This window comes from Coenobita brevimanus, chromosome 18 (genome assembly GCF_032717465.1).
Source record: "Coenobita brevimanus isolate Jiangsu-jjx chromosome 18, ASM3271746v2, whole genome shotgun sequence".
Classification (NCBI taxonomy): domain Eukaryota; kingdom Metazoa; phylum Arthropoda; class Malacostraca; order Decapoda; family Coenobitidae; genus Coenobita; species Coenobita brevimanus.
This window is the reverse complement of record NC_136971.1, coordinates 8,286,080-8,307,500: the sequence shown is the minus strand read 5'-3', so window position 1 is coordinate 8,307,500 and position 21,421 is coordinate 8,286,080. Positions and strand designations below refer to the sequence as shown.

The following is a 21,421-nucleotide window of genomic DNA, read 5'->3' as shown; positions in this document are numbered from 1 at the left end:
AAGCCCAGGTCATTAAGACAAAAAATATATTTTTTTTTTCATTATATGAATTTATATATTATTTTTATTTCTAATATCATTAAATGTTTTAGAAATACAGAAACCTAATCTAACAGCCGAACACTGATGGACTAAACCTAACAAACAAATCGCTACCTTACACGTAAGCCTAAAAAAACAAATAGCTACACCTAACTAGTATGCATACAATAATAAGGAGAATACCTCGACCAACAGAAAACCATCGACTGCAGATAAATGTAATGCCTTTCTACATTACACATCTGCACTCATCACTTGACTGTCGGTCGAGGCACCTGGATTACTGTTGGGGACATCAGTATATGAAAGAGAACCAAAGGAGTCAGGAAGTATCCCATATACGTCAACTGTCAGTCCTAATTAAGAAAACTTATACAAACTGACGCAAAGCATTTCCATATTTACAAAAAGTGAAATAGCTCGTCCAATAGAACAGCATCGAGTGATAATACCCAATACCCTTCTATATTGCACACTTGCACCCATCAACTGGTGACTGTCCGGCAAGGCACGTGGTTCAGTATAGAGGACATCATTTCATTATAGGAAACATAACTGTTAGAAGCAGGAACTATTTCAAATACGTCAAATGTCAACCTCAATTAAATTTTAAGTTATACAGTATACATACGGTATATACAGTCGATAAAAACCATAACTGCACAATAAAAATATAAAAAAAAAGTATCACTTTGATCAATCCAGTCTCCCTCAAGAAAGCCATGAATTTATCAGTCATAACAATATCCAAATCACCAGTGACTCCAGACTGAAGTTATCCATTCGCAGTTCACCATCCTCCTTTCGGGGGGATAGGGAGGCAGGTGAAGGATGTACAGTATATATAACCCGGCAGCTCCACAGCCCGGTCATATCGGTGCCACCACATGAAGGTATCCCTCTTCAGCAACAGCGAAAGGATTAGTGAAGACTATATCTGAATCCTCCAGTTCGAAAAGTTTCTCCAGAGTTTGGGCTGGGGAGGGGGGCAGTGGCGTCACCAGGGGTCAGATTTTTGGGGGGCTGTAGCCCTGGTGTAGGTAGAAGGGGGAGGGGGCGAGCGAAGCGAGCCTATGCAGCTGGGGGGTACGGGGGGGAGCTGTAAGTCCCCCCCCCCGGGAAATTTTTCGGAAATTGAGCAGTTTTAGGGGCATTTTTGAGGCCTATAGATGAAGAAAAAGTAAAATAAGGTCTCAGGCTATTAATAAGAAACTTATAGGACACATGAATATTGATGGGCCTACAAAATACCAGGTATCAGTAAGCCTTATGATATAATGTGTACAAGGTAATTGTATAAAGCTTTTTTGCAGATAATAGTTTTTCTTCAATTGCTAGTATTATGTGGTATCAATAACGGTTTCTTAGTCTTACCATATTAAATTTGATTATTCAAAGAAGCTCTTTATTCAGTGTATATAGATATAATTGCCAAGATTTATTTTCCATTACCGGTACTGTGATAGGAAAACAAAGCCATTCACACAAAAACAAAAATTATAAAATAGATCTCGTGCCGGTTCTTCAGCAGGTATATCAAGGTTATCACTTGTGCTGGGCGGTGGCTAAAAAAATAATGAGAAAATATAATATATATTATAGAGAAAGAGAGAGAGTTTTAGCCTACTTTCCCACTCTGTACGTTTAGGACAATATATTTGCAACAATGAGAAATAGCCTAGGCCTAGTCAATTTAAAAATAAATCAATAAAAAAAATCCTGGCCTAAGCTTCATAAAATGACTACTGAAATAGTTTGATATAGGGCTACTTACACATGTCTGAATGGGTTCAGCTTTGGGGTTATCTGGGATTGCTTCTGGCACCTCATTCCCAATAACAGCCACTTTTTCTTGGCATTCATCTGAGTCATCTTTGGAGGTGCGGGTGAGAAAGAATTTCCTTATGTCACCCTGTCCCTGAGGATTTTTAAATGATCTTTTCATCACTTGAGTGGCTGCTGGCTGATATCCGCAAATGTATTATTGTAGAATAGCCTATAAAAGGGAAATGACATTCAGTTCTGACAGTCGAGTGTCGACTGAACCAAGTACTCTGACTCTTTGTATAGAGTATAGGCTAGATCTCATATCAGTAAAAAAAATGAACAGGTAAAGTGAGGTGGCTAGCAATATACCGGAACGTAGTAACGTCTAAACAGCCACTGAAACCAATACATTCAAATAAAACCGAAAACAACACAGGATTTAGCCACAGTTCACGGAAACTTCTCAATGTAAACAAACATTCCGAGTTCCGATACTCTGAACATTCGAATTTGTGAAAAATTGCATAGATCGGATATTTTAGACTGCATAATCCAATTTTAAAGCTCCGTGATTAATATATACCATATTATATATTGTAAATATATAATAAGTCTGATAAATGTAATACAATCCTGCATTCTTTGTGCAATAAGTATATTTCAAAGAAAACCAAGCTTGGAAAAAGTATATGGGAAACTAACTATTATGATTTGAGTCATAGGCTTATTGTATGTAAATTGTGAATAACCAACCACATTATATAGCTATAAATAATATTGTATTAAACTAATATGGATGCACGAATAAAAGTGGATTGGCGGTAGGGGGTTGGGGGAAAGCTAGGTGGGTCAATGCCGAGCTGCAAGCATACTATTGTAAGCTGGTGATTTTTTATTATTATTATTTTGGGGGTCTGCAATTTTGGGGGGGGCTGAGTCCTTGATTTGGGGGGCTAAGCCCCCCCTAGCCCCCCCCTGGTGACGCCACTGGAGGGGGGGCGGGGATCGTCTGGGGGTAGCAAGAATAAATTAACAATGCGTCATGTAACTGAAGATATTATGTGAGATCTCCCTTAGAGTCATGGAATCAGAGAAGGATTTATCTAATCTCTGCAGTTCGAAATTCCTCTTCTGGGTTAAATAAAAACTGCCAGCAGATAGCAAGAATATTATGAAAAAACACGCCATGGGAGTGAAGGGGTTAAGAGGTTGATGAATAAAGAGTTTCTGGATGAAAAGGTATCCTACACATGAATAAAGAAAATGCTACGTAAATTAACAAATTCTAAAAGCATAATATATCAATGGATAGATTATACACTAATAATTGATCTTCACAAGCCATACATTGTAGTCACGCTTCATCGCCACTAGTTTATCATCAATATCATTATTTTCAGCTGTATAATCATCATCATCACTATCACAGTAGTTTTCATTAGTGAGAAAGTGATAAGTATTACGTATGATATAATCCCCGCCATCTTTTTCTTCTTCTTCATCTCTAAACTCGTTACTTTCTACATTTCCATCTTCTAACTTATTGTCACTCTCATCATTATTTTCATTTTCATGGTCGTCGCAGCTGCTTTCACCATCATCACCATCACCAACATAATCATCATCTTCATTCTCACCATCATCATCATCATCATCTTCATTTTCGCGAAATTCACCATTTTTACCATCAGCATCAATATCAGCATTATTATCATTACAGTCATCACCATCATCACTATCACCTTCATCAACAGCATCACCTCCATAATCATTATAATCTTCACTATCGTCGTCATCATTATCATCACGGGTATATCCTTCATCATCATCATCATCAAAGGTATATTCTTCTTCTTCACCATCATCATCACTAACGTCGCCATCATCACCATCCTCATCATCACCATGATCTTCACCGGTACCATCTTCATCATCACCATGATCTTCACTGGTACCATCCTCACCATCACCATGATCTACATTGGTACCATCCTCACCATCATCATGATCTTCACTGGTACCATCCTCACCATCACCATGATCTACATTGGTACCATCCTCACCATCATCATGATCTTCACTGGTACCATCTTCACCATCACCATGATCACTGGTACCAAGCTCACCATCACCATCATCATCATTATCATCATCAACACTGCCACGTTCACCAGGTATTCCCAGCGGGTAAGGCCTCTGATTGCGTTGGTCCCGTCCTATGGTGAAGCCCTGAAGAGTCATAAATGCAGATTAATCACCTCAATCCCCTTACATATTTTTAATCCTATATTCTTGATACTAACAGAGCTTTCACTTAGCTCCAGAGACCCACTGGTAATTAGGGGGTTCTTAAAGACTGTAATTAACCTTTCACGTTCAGAAAAATCTATCCCATGCCGAACAGAAATCGTTTGAATAGGAAAAAATTTAATTAAACATACATCAGTAGACGAAGAAGTTAAGTCTGTTCACTACTATGACATATATATATATATATATATATATATATATATATATATATATATATATATATATATATATTTAACATCCTTATGCGGGTTACAACTCTAGTATCTAACTGTAGCTGACATTTTCACTTTATTCACGTGAGGGTGAGGCACGGGAGGGTATGAAGGTTGATACTGTCACTAATAATGGTCTCATTGTCGGGAAAACTCTAGCATTTATTCCAGCTATCAGGCGATTTTATTCAGCGGCATGAAATCGTAAAATGTTAGCTGCAATGAGATACTGGAGTTTTTCCGAACATGAGATGGTTCAGAGAAAAAAATGCGTCATGGTAGCGAACAAATTAGCGTCATCAATCCAGTGACATTTTTCATTTTATTCTTATACATTCGGACGATCTTATTCAGCCTGAGACAGCATCACCGCTAAATTATTTTATTCAGTTTGAGGACATTTAGTAATGAAAGAGGTTAATGGAAGCTGTACCTAACCCCTCCAGTTCGAAAAGTCTCTCCAAAACGGAATAAAACTGTCTAGAAGAAGCAAAACTAAAGCATTAGACGTCGCTGTGGTGAAGGGGTTAACTTCAAAGAGATTAAGCCTTTCAATATGGTGACGTTATTTATATTTTAATTCTACCACCGCCGGATGATTTTATTCGGCTTAGGATTTTTTTTTTTTTTTTTTTTTTCAAGCTGTAGGTTTAGGTACTGGAAGTAAACACACAACACCAATATTCATCTTACCGAGACACAGGGGGTTGAGAGCAAGAGTAGGAAGATGAGCATGTTGTGATGAGGTACAGTAAGTGGTGCGTGTTAAGCAGTGAGTAATGGTTGATGAATGGTGATATACAGTAGTCTAACACTTACTTAAATGCTGTGATCTGATAGAAATTAAAATGTCTAACTGGTGAAAAACGATAAATTCTGAGTGGTGATGCAGTCTGACGGTTCATAAAATACTATAATATGATAGGAATCAAGTGTTTAAGGGCGTTTACTCTAACCTGACGAAGATCTCTAACCACTTTCTGCTCAGTCAATGGTCAGATGTGGTTAGACTCATTCGCATTTCATAACTAAGGCTCATCGAATTATATACAACCACGATTTAGTATTAAAGTTCCAAAAGTGACCCAGTTCTGACAGGTAGTAGCAAATCAATCTTGAATAAAGGTGATGATGTCTTCTGGGTGATGCTGTAAGGTGACGGGTGTATTATGCGGTGTTTGTGGTGAATGGTGATAATGTCTTGTATCGGGTGGTGGTGACTGAGCGAGTTGCTGTCTTGCTACGAAGGAACCTAGTCTAAATTACAGGTGTTTATAAGCATTCAGGTGTGTGTGTGTGTGTGTGTGTGTGTGTGTGTGTGTGTGTGTGTGTGTAAGAGAGAGAGAGAGAGAGAGAGGTGATTTATGACAGTGGATAAATTATGTATGCTAATATTTTTTGCCCTTTCGTGGTGAACTGCAGTGGTTCTCTTACCCTCTGTCCATCCATCCATCCATTTATCCATCCATTCACTCATATATCTATCTATCTATATGTCTGTCTATCTATCTCTATCTGCTTATCTATCAAAAGCGAGGCGCCTTAATTCTGAAAGGGGAAATCGCACCCCTAGGCGACTCCATGCCACCTATCATTCACTATCAGGAAGGAAGGAAGGAAGGACTAACGAAGAACTAGGACTAAGTCATAATACTCGTATGGCTACAAAACGCTAAGGCTGGCGTTGAAGTGGTCTTGACGTGAAATTGGTGTAAGGGAGGAAGGGTAAACGTCAGTTGGAAACCCTTAGACTATTCATGTCATGGAACCAAGCGTCTAACTTGATAGGAGTAAAGGTAAAATAAAGGCCAGAAGAAACGCGGAAATATCAAGAAGAGGGGTAGGACAGAAGAAAAGAAGAGGACAGTAAGAAGAAAAATATGGGAGAGAAAAAGGCCCATTTTAGTAGCCTCTTACTACAAGCAGGGATACTGAGGAAGTAGGCCTATTCTTTCTCCCACTCCCCAGGGTGCTGGCAGCTCTTGGCTTGCCCTCACTAGCCAGGTGTCCTTCATGGTAGATCCTGCCAGAACAAAGGTCCATTGACTCAGTGGACCTTGGCCAGAACCACACGTAAGCTTCCCCACCATAACAAGGTGACTGCCACGGGGGAGCCATCATCATCATGGTTATCTCAGCTTTGTCTTTGTAGTACGCCAGAATATTTAGTTTTTCTCTGATTTTTCTTTAATATTGCTGAATCATAAATACGTACCTGCTATCACGATCAAAAGTTCACCGATGCCTCCCTGATAGCTGTGGCGATGGCAAGTGTTACATGAAATATTTCTGTGATAGCAATATGAAGAACACTGAAAAAGTGTATGAGCAGGAAGGATTCACTCTGATATTCGAGCACGAATGAAAAATATGGAAAGCAGGATCCAATGCTTGCTGGGGATTGTCAATGGACTTTTGTTCATGATAGTACAGTCACCGTCAAAGACTGACATTCGTTCCTAGTCTATGGAGGTATTTGACAGTTCCACGTGCGGTTGTAATTTTTTGAATTTTTTTCGATATGCGTGATAAATCGTTTGTAAAAATGAGTCGTCAAATGTAACCTTTTTCCTCTAACTTGGCCAAACACTGCCAGCTCTTCATCTTGAATACTGAGTTGTAACTAAAGTTTTACACCAGAATATGACGCTTAGCCATGAAAAAGTACTATGGAAAGGATGCACAGCCACAGTATTGTCTTCTGCACCATTTGAGATACATGAAATTAGCTGCAAAAGGACGAAAGTTTGGGCCATTTGAAGGTAAAATGGCTAGAAATCGTCATAGGAGACCTTGTAGCACCTCTGCTCAGCGATTTATTCTGTACGAGTATATAATACATTAAAATCCTTTTATTCGTTGCCCAGGCAAGAGATGTCGATTCAAGAAATATATGGAAACATAAAAGAAAATATTAGTGAGTAATACGTATATTAAATCCCTAAGAAAAATGTGCTACGAAGCCGTAACATGAACCTTGAGACTGACAAGCTTTGCAGTTGCCACAGGTATGATTTCTCAGCCATTCAATGATGTATGGTGTATACGCGTATATTGTAAATCTAAATTATACTGATACAATAACTATGACTGACAGTTGATAAAGAGTAAATGGTCCTTTGCTCTCAAAATATGAAATATAAGCAACTGTGAAAGACTATAATTCGTGGGAGGATGTGAAAAGTTAAAAGTATGCACTCGGCACCAAGGTTGTGATTTGAGAGCGAAGAAGGTACACACACACACACACACACAAGTGATTACATGTGAGCTTTTCATCTGTTGTTTACCAAAACCAGAACAGTGACACATTTAGTTCTGATTGCCTGTGAAGGAACAGGTGGCCAAAAGGTCTGCTGTATTTTACATGACTAGTACACACACACACACACACACACACACACACACACACACACACACACACACACACACATACACACACACACACACTCACACACACACACATCATTATCATCATCATGATCATCATTAAAATGATAACAATAATAATAATAATAATAATAATAATAATGAGGATGAAGAAGAATATGGCCTTCCGTTTCGCCAAAACACCACATCATGCAAAGTAACCCACTAGTGCTCGAAGCACTCTTGCACCTGTACAGTTGCACCACCTGTGACTGTTCATTTACAATTCAATCTTCATCTGCAAAAGTGGCAACAACGAAAAACATACACGCCCCAGTTTTGATTGCTTGTGAAAAGACAGATGGTACGAAGGTCTATAGTATTGTGTATGGTCACGACACACACACACACACACACACACACACACACACACACACACACACACACATACACACACTATATAGATAGATAGATAGATAGATAGATTTCCATTCTTTCCTCCCTTCTGCCTATGGGTGACTCTACACTGAGTGACAAGCCAAATGGTTTCCTGTGCACCAGGTTGGGTGGTAACCATATAATCAAATTATGGCGCCTGGTGGTTTAGTGAGTAATTAAGGCGCTCCAATCAGATTGAGCCGGTGCAGGTTTATATCCAAGGGATGGTTGGTGTTTATTGCTCACGTAATGCCACTCAGGGATGAGTGAGGCTGGTCACTTTCATATTAAATGTCAGGACCAATTTGCTTGGTCCCGGGCTCCTACGATCCTCATGGGGCAACATAGGATTGGATGATGGATGTATTATCATTATTATCTTACTACTACTACTACCATTACTGTTACAACTACCACTACCACCATCACCACCAGCACTACCACTGCTACTACTGTACTAGTAGTAGGGATTGGGAAAGAAAGGTTACTCTTACATCTCGTGAGGTGTCCCACTGACAAGTAAAATCGACTGACATTAGCCGAGTAAGGGTCGTTTAAGGGTTAGGTACATTAATTACCAAGAACTGATACTCCATATCCAGTAAAGCTACTAGAAACGAGAGAGAGAGAGAGAGAGAGAGAGAGGGAGAGAGAGAGAGAGAGAGAGAGAGAGAGAGAGAGAGAGAGAGAGAGAGAGAGAGAGAGAGAGAGAGAAATCCTCGGAACATTTTCCAGTCTATCACTCATACGTCATTCCTTCATCAGAAGAGACGAGGTCCGGTGCATGACTGCATCTACCTATCTATCTATAGCCAGGCGCCATAATTCCGTAAGGGGTGGCCGTTTGTCTTTGAGTCAGTTATTTTACGAGGAGGGGCATTAACCTTCCGCCAACCCACTTGCTGATCCGCAGAGAACACATAGGGATTGGTTATATTGTTAACACCCAGCGTTGTTCCTGACTTACAGGAAACCATTAGGCTCGTCAGTCAATGTAAAGCCACCTGAAAAGGAAAGTAATGTAATTAAAAGTGGCAGGAAAGATGGGGGAAATAGAAAGAGAAGAGGGCAGACAGAGAAAAAGAATGATTAAAGTGAAGGAAGAAGTATCCAGCACTACATCAAGTGAGTGGATTTTGGTCGCCACCACCTACCACCAAGCTTGGCAACTTGGTCCGAAAATATATTAATTATCTAGACAAAGTAATCCAGCACCAATGACCAAAGGCTCCTGACAAGGTTAAGAAGTAATGAATAATTGCTACATAGGTAACCAGGTCAGGTTCGAACATGAAAGTCATGGGTAAAAGGTCATGGTCAATCCAAAAGAAATCTACCCCAAGCGGGCAGTTGTCCCTTGTCTCGAGAGCATTAGTTATGGTTTTTTCCAACACATATAATGCTGTAATCTAGAGTAGAAGTTAAGAATATGATACCGTAATCATTATTTGTCTCTTGTAATTTCGTCACCTCTCTTCCTACCCTAGCAAAGTAAAAATTTAATGTCATGTTTCTTCATTTTGCATCATATTCCAGCAACATCCTCCTCACTCCAAGGATGTACTCTTATTTTATTCTTAGTATCCCCACACGACTGAATTAGGTTAATTTGAAGAGACTTTTCGCACTGGGGGGAATACGTGGATCCTTAATTCCATAGCCTCTGGTGATCGTGTCGAAAGACCATGCACCTACCAGTACTCCTGATATGGGTTCATTCTGATTCGAGAGTGAACACTTAAGAGGATATGACCATCCATTTCTTCTCACATGCTAACAACTTGTCAACGTTCCACCAGTGATACACACAAACTCTCTCTGTACTCACAGTCACTACAACATAGTTCCCACATGCACATCTCACCCCACACTTCCGTCATTTCTCCATTGACATAAAGTGCTGCTTGTCGGTCCTACGGATCAATTTTCCTTTCAGAAGCGTAAACCTTGTACACACCGAGATACAAAGTCTAGAGACAGTCGAGCGACTATGTATCTCGACTGTTGCGAGACAATCCAGATACAGACGGGCGACAGTCCAGAGACACGCTGGAGACAAGGCAAGTTTGTCTCTGGATTGTCTAGAGACTGTTGCGAGACGGTCGCTAGACATTTCTGCTACTTTCTCGCTGGACTGTTACTAGACAATTGAGAGACAGTCCAGCGACTTTGTAGCGCGTCCGTGATTGAATCATCCACCTCGTGAATTTTGAAATATCAGTTTACAACCAACATTTGTCATATTAAACTCAAGAAGTGATATTCCAGTCACAGGCAAGATGTACATGTGAAGATATACATTTATGGACGAATATCTATATCTATCTATCTATCTAACTATCTACAATATCTATCTATCTATCTATCAATATAGCCTGTGTGTGTGTGTGTGTGTGTGTGTGTGTGTGTGTGTGTGTGTGTGTGTGTGTGTGTACCGTATATACCGGTATATATATTTCATTTCATTCATTCATCATCCAGTCCTACATTGCCCCATGAGAAGCGTAGGAGCTCGGGACAAGGCAAGTTGGTCCTGATATTTAAGATGAGAGTGACCAGCCTCACTCATCCCTGAGTGGCATTACGTGAGCAATAAATCCCAACCATCCCCATGATATAAACCCTCACCGGCTCAATCCGATAGGAACGCTGTAATTACTCACTAAACCACCAGGTGCCAAAATTTGGTTTCCTGGTGTACGGTAAACCATTTGTCTTGTCACTCAGTGTAGTCACCCACAGGCAGAAGGAAGAGGAAAGAATGAAGGAATGAAAGACAGAAGAGGGAGTGTAAAGTCGCCCGTAGGCAGGACGAGGAAAGAATGAAGGAAACACAGAAGAGGATGGAAGGAAAGAAGAATGGAGGAGAGGAAAGGGCAGACACCCAAGATCAGCACTACATCGAGTGAGTGGATGGTGAGCGCCCGCACCTACGTGTATATATATATATATATATATATATATATATATATATATATATATATATATATATATATATATATATATATATATATATATATATATATATATAAATTGGCAAATATTCACACACACACACACACACACACACACACACACACATACATACGTATATATATATATATATATATATATATATATATATATATATATATATATATATATATGTGTGTGTGTGTGTGTGAGAGAATAATTGCCAAAACCAACAGTGGAATCACTAAAGCTAATAACTCTCATGACTGAAACATATACGTACCCATAATTTTTCAACGATGTATGTAAAACGTGTTAATATACCATAATTATTATTAGGACAGACCCGTATACATACAGAATAATCTTTCAACGATGATGTATAACTTTTATGCAAAATTAGAGTATATAAATATACTCTGTAATTATTTAGGATTGAACCATATACATATAATTAGTCAATGTGTGTACAACTATTATGCATAAATAATGTTAAAATATGTGAATACTGACACCTCATAGCAGGAAGCGTGCATTTTTAAATGCGAACAAAAAAAAGGAAGAAAAAAAAAAAAAAACTCCGTCATCCGTTGCCAAATCCCTCCGCACCGAGCAACTTGTATCTTGTCTCCCATATCTAGTGGGAGACAAGATACAGCCGAAATCTTGTCTCTGGACTGTCGCGCGACAGTCCAGCGACAGATTTAGACTTTCCTGAGACAGTCGCGCAACAGTCTAGTGACACTGTCGCGCGACTTTTGCTGGATAAAGTATCTTGGTGTGTACGTGACCCAGAGACAATGTCTAGCGACTGTTGCGAGACAAATTTAGATTTTTCTGAGACAGATGCGAGACAGTCCAGAGACAATGTTGCGCGACTTTGTATCTTGGTCAGTACGAGGTACATGGTTTGAACGTGAGTGGAAAAAACTGCCCACTCATGCAAGCCGCTACAGTGCATAAACTCCTCCATGGCGTTCACGGTGGGAAGGGCCTCCAAAACTTACGAGAATATGGCCTGACGTTAGCTAGAACATGTTGAAAAAGATGCTCTCGAGGTAAAGGGTTAAACTCACTAATCTGAGTGAAAATGTTATTAGGGCACTTCCCCTCTCCCCCTCTGTGAATAACCTCAGAACTGTGTCGGTAATGTTATTGTATATCCCGCGTTGGAGGGCGCAGTGCATGTAAGGGGAACGCTTACTTGCTTTCATGTTCTTTCTTCTTGCAGAACAATTTTATTAAAATTCTCACACCGCCAAAACTGCCTGATTTGCAACGTACATATTCAGTCTTCAAGAGCCTCCCGAAGCCTTGCCTAACCACCCACCGCATTCTAACCATGTCCACTCCACTCTTTTAACCCACAGCTAAATATTGCAGTTTAAAAAATTTGCTATCATCTTAGGAACCACTGCTTGGATAGTGCTGACAATTTGCGCATGGCCTCGTAGGCTTCACCTGAATTGATCTGAACCGATGAAATCACCGAGCTTGGTGAGAACCTCTTGTCACAAGGGGGTTGACCCTGTAAACCTGGCTGCCTCCCCTTCTTACCATTGCTTAACACCTTTAGCATCACGGCTCCTTTAATGTAATTTCTGTTACCATCAGATAATTTTCCTTAGATTAGGTTAGACCCTTCGTAATATATGACAATCTATTTATCTGCTAATTACTTATCGCCGCACCCTGTGATGGGTGGCCGTCACAAAACATTTAGATATTTCCGTCCTTACTATGTAACAACACGTCTTTCCTCGACACACTACCCTTCCTCTTACTCACTTCCTCAGTATGATGACGTTTTTTATATATTTTTTTCCTTCCTGTAACCATACGCAGCTTAGTGGAGGCCTTTTGTGGTGAAGGAATTGCGAACAACTTCCATAAACCTGGAGTATACGATGACGCCTCGTGTCACCAATGATTTTCAGTGACATGGTGACTGCATGCCATCCACATCGGTGTCGTGGGTAAGAAACCGGTGATAAGCATAGTAAATGGTTTTAGAATTCGTAAAATATTTTGCAGACTACCTGTGTAACTGTCTACCATCCAGTCTAGTTTTGCCCTATAAGGCGCGTATGAGCCCAGGGATAGGTTACTTGGGGGTGACCAATCTCTCATCCCTGAGTGCCATTATGTGAGCAATAAACCTCAATCGCTCTTCGGATGTTAATCTTTAGGGGTCACAACCAGTATTAGCGCCAAGTCCCACTAGACCAACATGTGTCCATCAAACGTAGTAAATGGTTTCCTGGGTTACAGGAAATAATATGGATTGCAACTCATTAATGTACTGTCACCTGAAAATACCACTACATCCAGTGAGCGGATGGTGGCCGTCCCCATCTTCCAATATTCTCTTCCCACAGACAAGCAGAATAGTTTGTTTTTAATCTCGTATAATTTTTTCACGTTAACAATTCACGGTACTGAAATAATAACATATCTGCTTGATATACTTCTCCAGCTTTTACACAGGACACTGACAATGCTTTGCCAGTCCCAAGCAAGGTCCACTGAACTGGACATTATTCCTAAGAGTGGATGGTTTTGCTATCTTCCGTCTGTCTTCACTCTAGCCCATTACCACCTGAAACTGATAAACATAGAATTTCGCAAGGGTGGTACTTCGGTGCACCGACCTCCGCATATCGGCCTATATCAGCAAGACTCAGTCTCAAACGTTAGGATTCCTTATCAGCTTTTGAAAATACCCCCGGACGGCGCATAATCTTGCTGCCAGACGACTAGGGATCAAGGAATTGCCTTTTTTATTATTATTATTATTATTATTATTTTAAAGGAAGCTCAAATGTGCAGTACTGTGAGAAGTGGCCATATCCTTTCACGGTGGGACAGTTGTACTGCACAACCAAAACATTCCCAACATAAGGCTTCTCAACTGTCACCACAGACCTCTAGCGTGCTGGCTGAGGAACTGTCCTCACATTTCAGGAACCACTTTGTATGTTTTATGCTTGCTACTGCAAAACTATTTTAGTTTGCATAGGAGAAACTTTCGTAATGAAGGGTTATTCTCCTTCGTTATGGTAAATAATATACAAGACAGTGTTAGTGCTTCGATAACTTTATTTATCTGCTGCCCCCAAATAGCAAAGCTTCCCCCCACTGGTAAGTTGACATTGAGAGGCTGTCAGATGACCCGGTGGCTGATGCTGAGCAGCGTCTGAACTCTACCAATATGGGGGACCTTTTGCTGCTGCCGAAGGACTGTGCTGTTATCCTGGGTAAGTATTTGTAATGCATCAACACGAGCTTTTACAATAACCATACTTCTAGGATAGTTTACTATGGTCAAAATAATTTGACTTACTTGTATTTTCTATATTAATATTCACTCTAATTGTGAAACAGTGTTTGGCAGCTGTATGAGTGAAAAAGAAAGCACAAAGTAAACCAGAAATCTCATACACAACTTAAGCTCAAGAAAGTTTGTAATTATATGTATATCTGGACTCACTAGCCGTCGTAAATAAATTTTATAGGTGGACTTGCTAGGAACTGTTAAAGAAAAATGTTTGTAAATACAGACAACTGAACTATCAATTGTAAGTGAATATAGGTAAACCTGTTACGAATGTTTATGAATATAGTACCTGGACTGTCTAGCAGTTGTACATGTTCATCAGCTTCCTGAGGTCCACGTCACTGAGGCCGTCACGCTGGCCAATCACCGCGTTGGGGTCCTGAAGAAAACATTTGCTATATTTAGATGGGTGGAGTGCACGGCTGATTAGGGTCTAGGAAAGCCCTGAACTCCTAAAATCCGGGTGGCGTTTATTTCATTTTGTTCTTGCAATTTTCTAGCAGTTTTATTCACTTCACAAGATACTTTTCGAAATGCAGAGGTTAGATACAGCCTTACTAAACCTCTCTGATACAAGAGGCCTTCCGTAAATGAGTATATTCATCTCGAAGCTGTACGAAACTATGAAGGTCACCCCGATTCAAGAGGGTTAAGATAAAGGTTTTATTCTTGCTGCCACCAAGACGCTTTTCTAAAGGGTTGACGAAGGCTATATCTAACCACTATATTTCGAAAAATATCGCTTTAGCTGAGTTAAATCGTCTGGCGTAACAAAAGTAACTTAACCGACGCCATCGCAATGAAAAACTGAATCTTTTTTTTTTTTTTTTTTTTTTTTTTTTTCCTCTGGGCAAAGGCTTCAGGGCCTAAATCTCGGGGGCAGTAGCCTATCCCAAGGCCCAGTAGTCCTCCTACACCTCCACATGTCACCTCGTGATGGTTTACATTTTTTTTCCCCCTTCTTTTTCTTTTTTTTTTTTTTTTTTTTTTTTTTTTTTATAATCTGGAAACAGATCAAACATTTACATTCGGCTAATGGAACTTTTATAACACCAAGACTTCTGCAACTAATTCTCATCTAATTAAAAAAACAAAAAAGCTGACGTTAATTGGAACTTATTACTAAAGTTGTCTCGACCATCAGAGAGTTATCAGTACTAGTATTAACATTTAGGCTCCAATGGCTCATTCATTTGAAAAAAAAAATTCATCTGACGTCAAGAAATTAGATACTAGCGCTATCTTTAAGTGCCATATCTCCATGGTTGTTCAATCTGTATATGGATGGGGCTATAAAAGAGATACAAGGTAGGGCAGTGGATGTTGGAGCGAACCTAATGAGAGAGGGCAGTGTTCGGAAACTACCTGTACTGTTGTTTGTAGATGATACTGTGTTATTAAGTGAAGACGAAGGGGAGCTGCAAGGCTTGATGAATGAGTTTGGGAGAGTGTGTAAGAAACGGAATCTAAAGTTGAATGTAGGGAAGAGCAAAGTTATGGTCTTCGAGAGAAGTGAAGTCACTGAATGTACTATGAGGCTGGATGAGGAGGAAATGGAAAATGTGAGTGCATTTGAGTGATTGGGTAGTGTGATGTGTAAGGATGGAAGTTTAGAGGGCGAAGTGCTTGAAAGGGTACAACAGGGAAGAAAGGTTGCTGGTTCCTTGAAACAGTGATAAGAAACAGAGAAATGGGCATGGAAGTCAAAAAGTTGTTGCATGACGGTACTGTGTTACCATCTCTAACGTAAGGAAATTAAGCTTGGACCTTGGTGAAGGGACACAAGTCAAGAGAGAGAGCAGTGGAAATGAGTTATTTGAGAAAAGCATGTGGAGTCACATGGAGAGACAGACTGACAAAGGAGGAAGTGAAGGAGCGTTGTGGTGTGAATGTGGATGTGATGGGAAGCGTTAGGAGAAACACATCGAGGTGGTTTGGCCATGTGGAGAGGATGGAGAGTGAGAGACTGATGAGGAGAGTGTATGTGAGTGAGGTGGAGGGGGGGAGGGAGGGGGAGGCCAAGTATGAGATGGAGGGATGGAGTGGTGAGATATATGAGAGAGGGGTGTGTGAGCTGGGAAAAATGCAGTGAATTGGCGGGGGGCAGGGCGACATGGAGGCGGGATTAAGGCGTCTGCCTATAGATAGATAGATAAATAGCTGTCTTGACCATCAGAGAGTTATTGGTACCAGTACTAATACGAATAAAATTTGTCTGGCATTAGGTGGAATATAGTACTAGAACCGTCCTGATCATGAAAGGGCTATTGGTATCAGAATTAAAACAAAATTTCTCTAAGGTTAACTGAAATAGCAAACTAAAGTTATCCTGAACATAAAAGAGTTAAGCGTACCACAGTAACGATGGTTTTCTCGCCGTTAGCAGAGAAGGCGTAGGCTGAGTAGTGCATCACTGAGCCGTAGTCGTAACTCTCCCCGAATCCGCCAATCACATCAGAGGAGTATTTGTCAAAGTTGTGTTCCGCTCCTGCACCAAGTGAAGTAGAAGAAATAGGTTATAGTTCTTTAACCCCAACTAGGCTAAGATTTTCATTTGTTTGTAGATTATTTCACGTAGCTCAGTAGCAGACCAAGGCAATAATGTGGCTCCTCATCCTTAACGTAGCACTTCTCAATTTTAGGCAAAGTTAAGGCAAAAAGAGCATTGCCGTAGAAATTAAGGCTAAAATTATTTATGTAATGCTTGAGATGGGTCCATTGGTGTTCCTTGTAAACTCTGGCACTTTTTGTTCAAGTTCTAAACCACTGGCCTCATGGGGTGGGTGGTACAGCTAATGTCAACTATCCCCTGCTTCAGCTCTATGCCTTGTATCTGTTCTACTCTCCTCCTAACTCCCAATGACTGCCATTTACCTATGAGGTTACATACCTGTGAGGCTACTTACCTGTGAGGCTACTCGTATTTATTTGTGTATTAAGGAACTGATAGCAAGATACTTAGTCAAAATGGGTCATATCAATAGACAGTTTGGCACGGGCCTAAACAAAGTGCCCTTCCTCAATGTTTCCCCCCACGTGATCTTACTCTGGCACTATAGTTCGTCCACCTTAACGGAAAATTTCGTCCTTTTGCAGCTCATTCCCCGTTGCTCAATGTTTAGGATGAACAAACTGACCTTCCTCAATGTTCTCCCACATGATGGTAACATAGTCGTCACGGTCAAAGCGGGATTGTTCGTGGTAGAAGCCAAGGGCGTGGTACATCTCGTGAAGGGTGGAGCCGAAGGAGTTAAGGCACCACTGAGGGTAGTTGATTGTTTGACTTCCACCAATCATGCCTACGTAGCTGTAGCAGCCCTGGTTATCGCTGCAAAAAATTATATTCAGTCAATGAGTATGCGTCTACTTAATCATTTTTCAAGATGCTTTGTCCAGGCATTCTTTGCGGCAAAATTTCTTTCAAGGCCCTGTCAAGTACACGGGGGTCATTAAGTCACACAATCACATTTTCTTAAGTCCCAGTCTTCCACTACAGCACAATCCACGGCAATCGGTTTAACCCTCTGGCTACTCTTTTTTTTTTTTTTTTTTTTTTCGGGTAATGCCAGGATTTTTTTTTTTTCCTTAAGGGACACCAAAGGCACAAAGTATATAAAACAGTCGAAAATAACATAGCAACAAAAAGAGCTGTGTTTATAACAGTTTACAACTTCCAATGTTCTTCATCTCGTACAATTCACCACAGTAAAAAGGGTTGTATCTATAAGTTATACTTACTCCTGCGTGAAGTGTATATAGTTGCTCTCGCTGGTCCTCTCCTTGAAGGAGATGCAGCCGCCAGTCAGACTCTCATACTCGTCCATGGCCGCCCTCACTGAGCTGATCTGCGATGAGGCTGAACCGCAAATTATATCAGAGATACAGAAACATTGTCATAATAAGTCAGAAGTATAGAAACATCATAGTCAAAATAACTGTAGGAATTATATAAATTCGTCATCACTATCATCATCATCATCTTGGAGAAGTCTCACTCTCTCTCTCTCCCATAACAGCAGGGGCAACATGACGTTTGGTACTCACAGAACTCTGAGCCAAACTCGTAGGACACAACGCCATTGGGCCAGCGGTACCTCTCATCCAGCAGTCCATTCTTGGTCATGGGCGGCAGCGGCAGCCTGATGTCGCCCTGGTAGAATTCGCCCAGCTCATCGGGGTTAACGAGGGAGTCTGGCGTCCACTCCTTCCCCGTCTCTGACCAATGAATAACAGTCACACAGTGACTATGGAACGCCTGTTCCTCAACGATTTATTCTGATGTTGTCCCAGTAGAACTCATCCAGGTTTACCAGAGAGTATGGTTTCCATTCCTTCCCCTTTCCTACCCACACAATGAGGAGGCAGTTAATAAAGCACTAAGTGGCTTTATTGTTTTCGTGACACCCATTCTTTAGCTATTTTTCTGCATATTCACTAAAGAGTTGAGGGTCTAACACCTCCCCGTATGCCTCGCAACCAAGAGGTACGGAATAAGGGTCAAATAAGTGGCTTTGGCGGTTGTGTGACACCCGCTATTTAGCAATTAATTCTGCTTATTATACCTTGGTGTCCTCTTTTACGTTACTAATGTTACTTATGTCGATATTAAAGCGGTATAAGTAATATACAGGACAATATTATGATGTACAATGCAAAACTAAATCTCCAAGAAGCACCACGAAGCTTCCTAAGCTACCTAGAATACGATCCTCACAAGCAAATTTATTATCAGTTGCCTGCAATAGCTATGATCTATTTGCGCGAAAAGGACATGGATAGTGGAGAATCTGTCTAGCTCTTTTGTTCTTCCTGCAAATAAAATTCTTAGTTGCTAAATAAAACTTAATGTGTTACTTTGCTTTTACAGGAAGGATAAAACAACGAATTTTTCTATGCAAGAAAGAGGGAACCAAAGGCTTCCTAGCCTGCAAGGTTGTTCCCTACAAGGTAAAAAAATGAGAGAAATTCAAGATCCGTTGATTTCCAAATGCTTGGACAAACTGCGCTTAAAAGAATGGAGGTCATTGGCAAAGGGAAATACAGAAAGAGGATGACAGTTCCATTGCGGACCTCTTGCGTACATGAAGGACTGGGGGCATCGGTTTATTCTTGCACTTGAGAGTTGGACAAAAAAAGGAATGAGACCGTGAGTTTGCTGCTAGACAGAAGCAAGGCATCCACCATAATGGAGAGTGGATGCAAGCAGAGAGCTCAAAAGAGAGTGACCATTGAAGCAGAGATAGAACAGAGATAAAGACGCAACAGTGTGGCGGAGAGATAGGCTGAAGGGAGTCAGTAAGAGGAGAAGTGTTAATGAAACGAAATAACTTTGCCTCCAGCCTGGTGAGAAGGGCTGTATGTTGAGAACAGCTGTACGAGAATGGCAATCTACGCAAGGTAGAATAAAACCCCAAGTATAATGTCATTAACTGTGCATATTATACCTTTAGTACTCTCCCGTACGCTATCAGGATCTTTTTTCTTTTTTTTTTCTTATCGACTTAATTTGCACCAGTAAGAAGCAAAATAATTAGCTGAGGATGAGACGTTAAGAAATCTCCCAGGCTAGATAGTATGGGCAAGTAATGTACAATTCCGCTCACTAATTTTTTCACAATATTACTGGAAAGCCCGGTGAAATCTGCCTGAACCATAGCCTAGTTGGCAGGGCAGTCATCCAAGAAATAGGCATAATGGAGTGAAAGGTTAGTGAAGGCTATGTGTAACTCTTCTAGTACGTACAATAGAATGTCTCCTAAGCTAAATGCTACCGTCTGAATGCAGAAAGACTATGTGATGGTACTGACTGGGGATACGTGGGCCTGGGGCAGCGAGGGTGACGGCGGCCAGGGCAAGCACACACACAGCCTTCATGGTGGTAGTTGAGTGATGATGCATCTCACATTGCTGGTATATATACTGTCCTACCACACTACCACCACCACCACCACCATCATTACTGCAACATCATCATTACACAACCAACCAAACCAGCTCCAGTACCACAGCCACAAAAAAGTAATTTTTATCATAACTAATAACACTGCCAACACTACAGTCACAGGCGGACATAACAAAATCCCCGGAAAAGTAGTCTTTCAAAAATGACGCATAAAAAAATCAGACATCTAAAATATGAGCCCCCCCCATCTCCCTCTCTCACGCTCGTCGCTCGCCCGCATGCGCGCGTGTGAATATGTGTGTGTGTGTGTGTGTTCTTACCTTTACAGGAATTAATCAAGCTCGTACTGTCTCGTGTATTAAACCATTTTTATCATACATATCCTTAAAATTATGAATAGTTTTGACACACTATTTCATTCGGTAGTGCATTCCACTGATCAATTGACCTATTTGGGAAACTGAATTTCCTTACGTCTTTATTCTCTCTTTTTATGTTTTTTTTTTTTTCAGTGTCCTCTTGCTGATGCTTCCCTATAAGTTATATATTCATTTATGTCAATTTTCTCTGCTTGTGTGTGTGTGTGTGTGTGTGTGTGTGGACCTGAATGCATCTATACCGACCTAACTAAGTCTGGCGGACGTGATCCATATGCTTCAGTCTGATGGAGCAGACTGGATCCGAGACATCTGAGAATGAACCACACTAGGCCCATTCTTCTCGTGGACTTAGGAGGGTCCCCGATGGCTTATTTAGTAGTTACTCTCTTCATGTGGCATATTAACCTTCAGTCCGATGATGCAATGCTTCTTTTTATTCTTGGTACCTCCAGTCGATGGTATTCATCTTGGGAAAGACCTCCTGTAGTGATGGGGTTAATGAAGTTGTTATGTAACCTTTCCAGTTCGAGAAATATCCCGCCGAATCGTCTGGAAATATCAAGAAAGTAAAATACGTTACTGGACTGAAAGGATTAATATTCTTTTGTATTTTAGTCATGCAAATTACCTCGACATTAAATATTATTAAAAGCATACAAGAAAATACTGTGCACTACGCAAATTATTAAAGAAGAATGGCTACAACGTCTCC

General features: G+C 40.6%; 1 protein-coding gene across 1 annotated transcript; it reads right to left on the bottom strand.

The window, feature by feature from the left end:
- Positions 1-14,309: 14,309 nt before the first annotated feature.
- On the bottom strand, positions 14,310-20,301 carry LOC145391391 (zinc metalloproteinase nas-4-like). The gene is made up of 7 exons (XM_080265995.1): positions 20,235-20,301; positions 18,472-18,642; positions 18,166-18,283; positions 17,565-17,755; positions 16,782-16,915; positions 14,717-14,806; positions 14,310-14,343 (listed from the first exon to the last, which is right to left on the bottom strand). Exons 1-6 carry the CDS (start codon positions 20,299-20,301, stop codon positions 14,726-14,728), a joined length of 762 nt encoding a protein of 253 aa, XP_080122121.1. The 3' UTR covers positions 14,310-14,343; positions 14,717-14,725.
- Between the last annotated feature and the right edge of the window lie 1,120 nt (positions 20,302-21,421).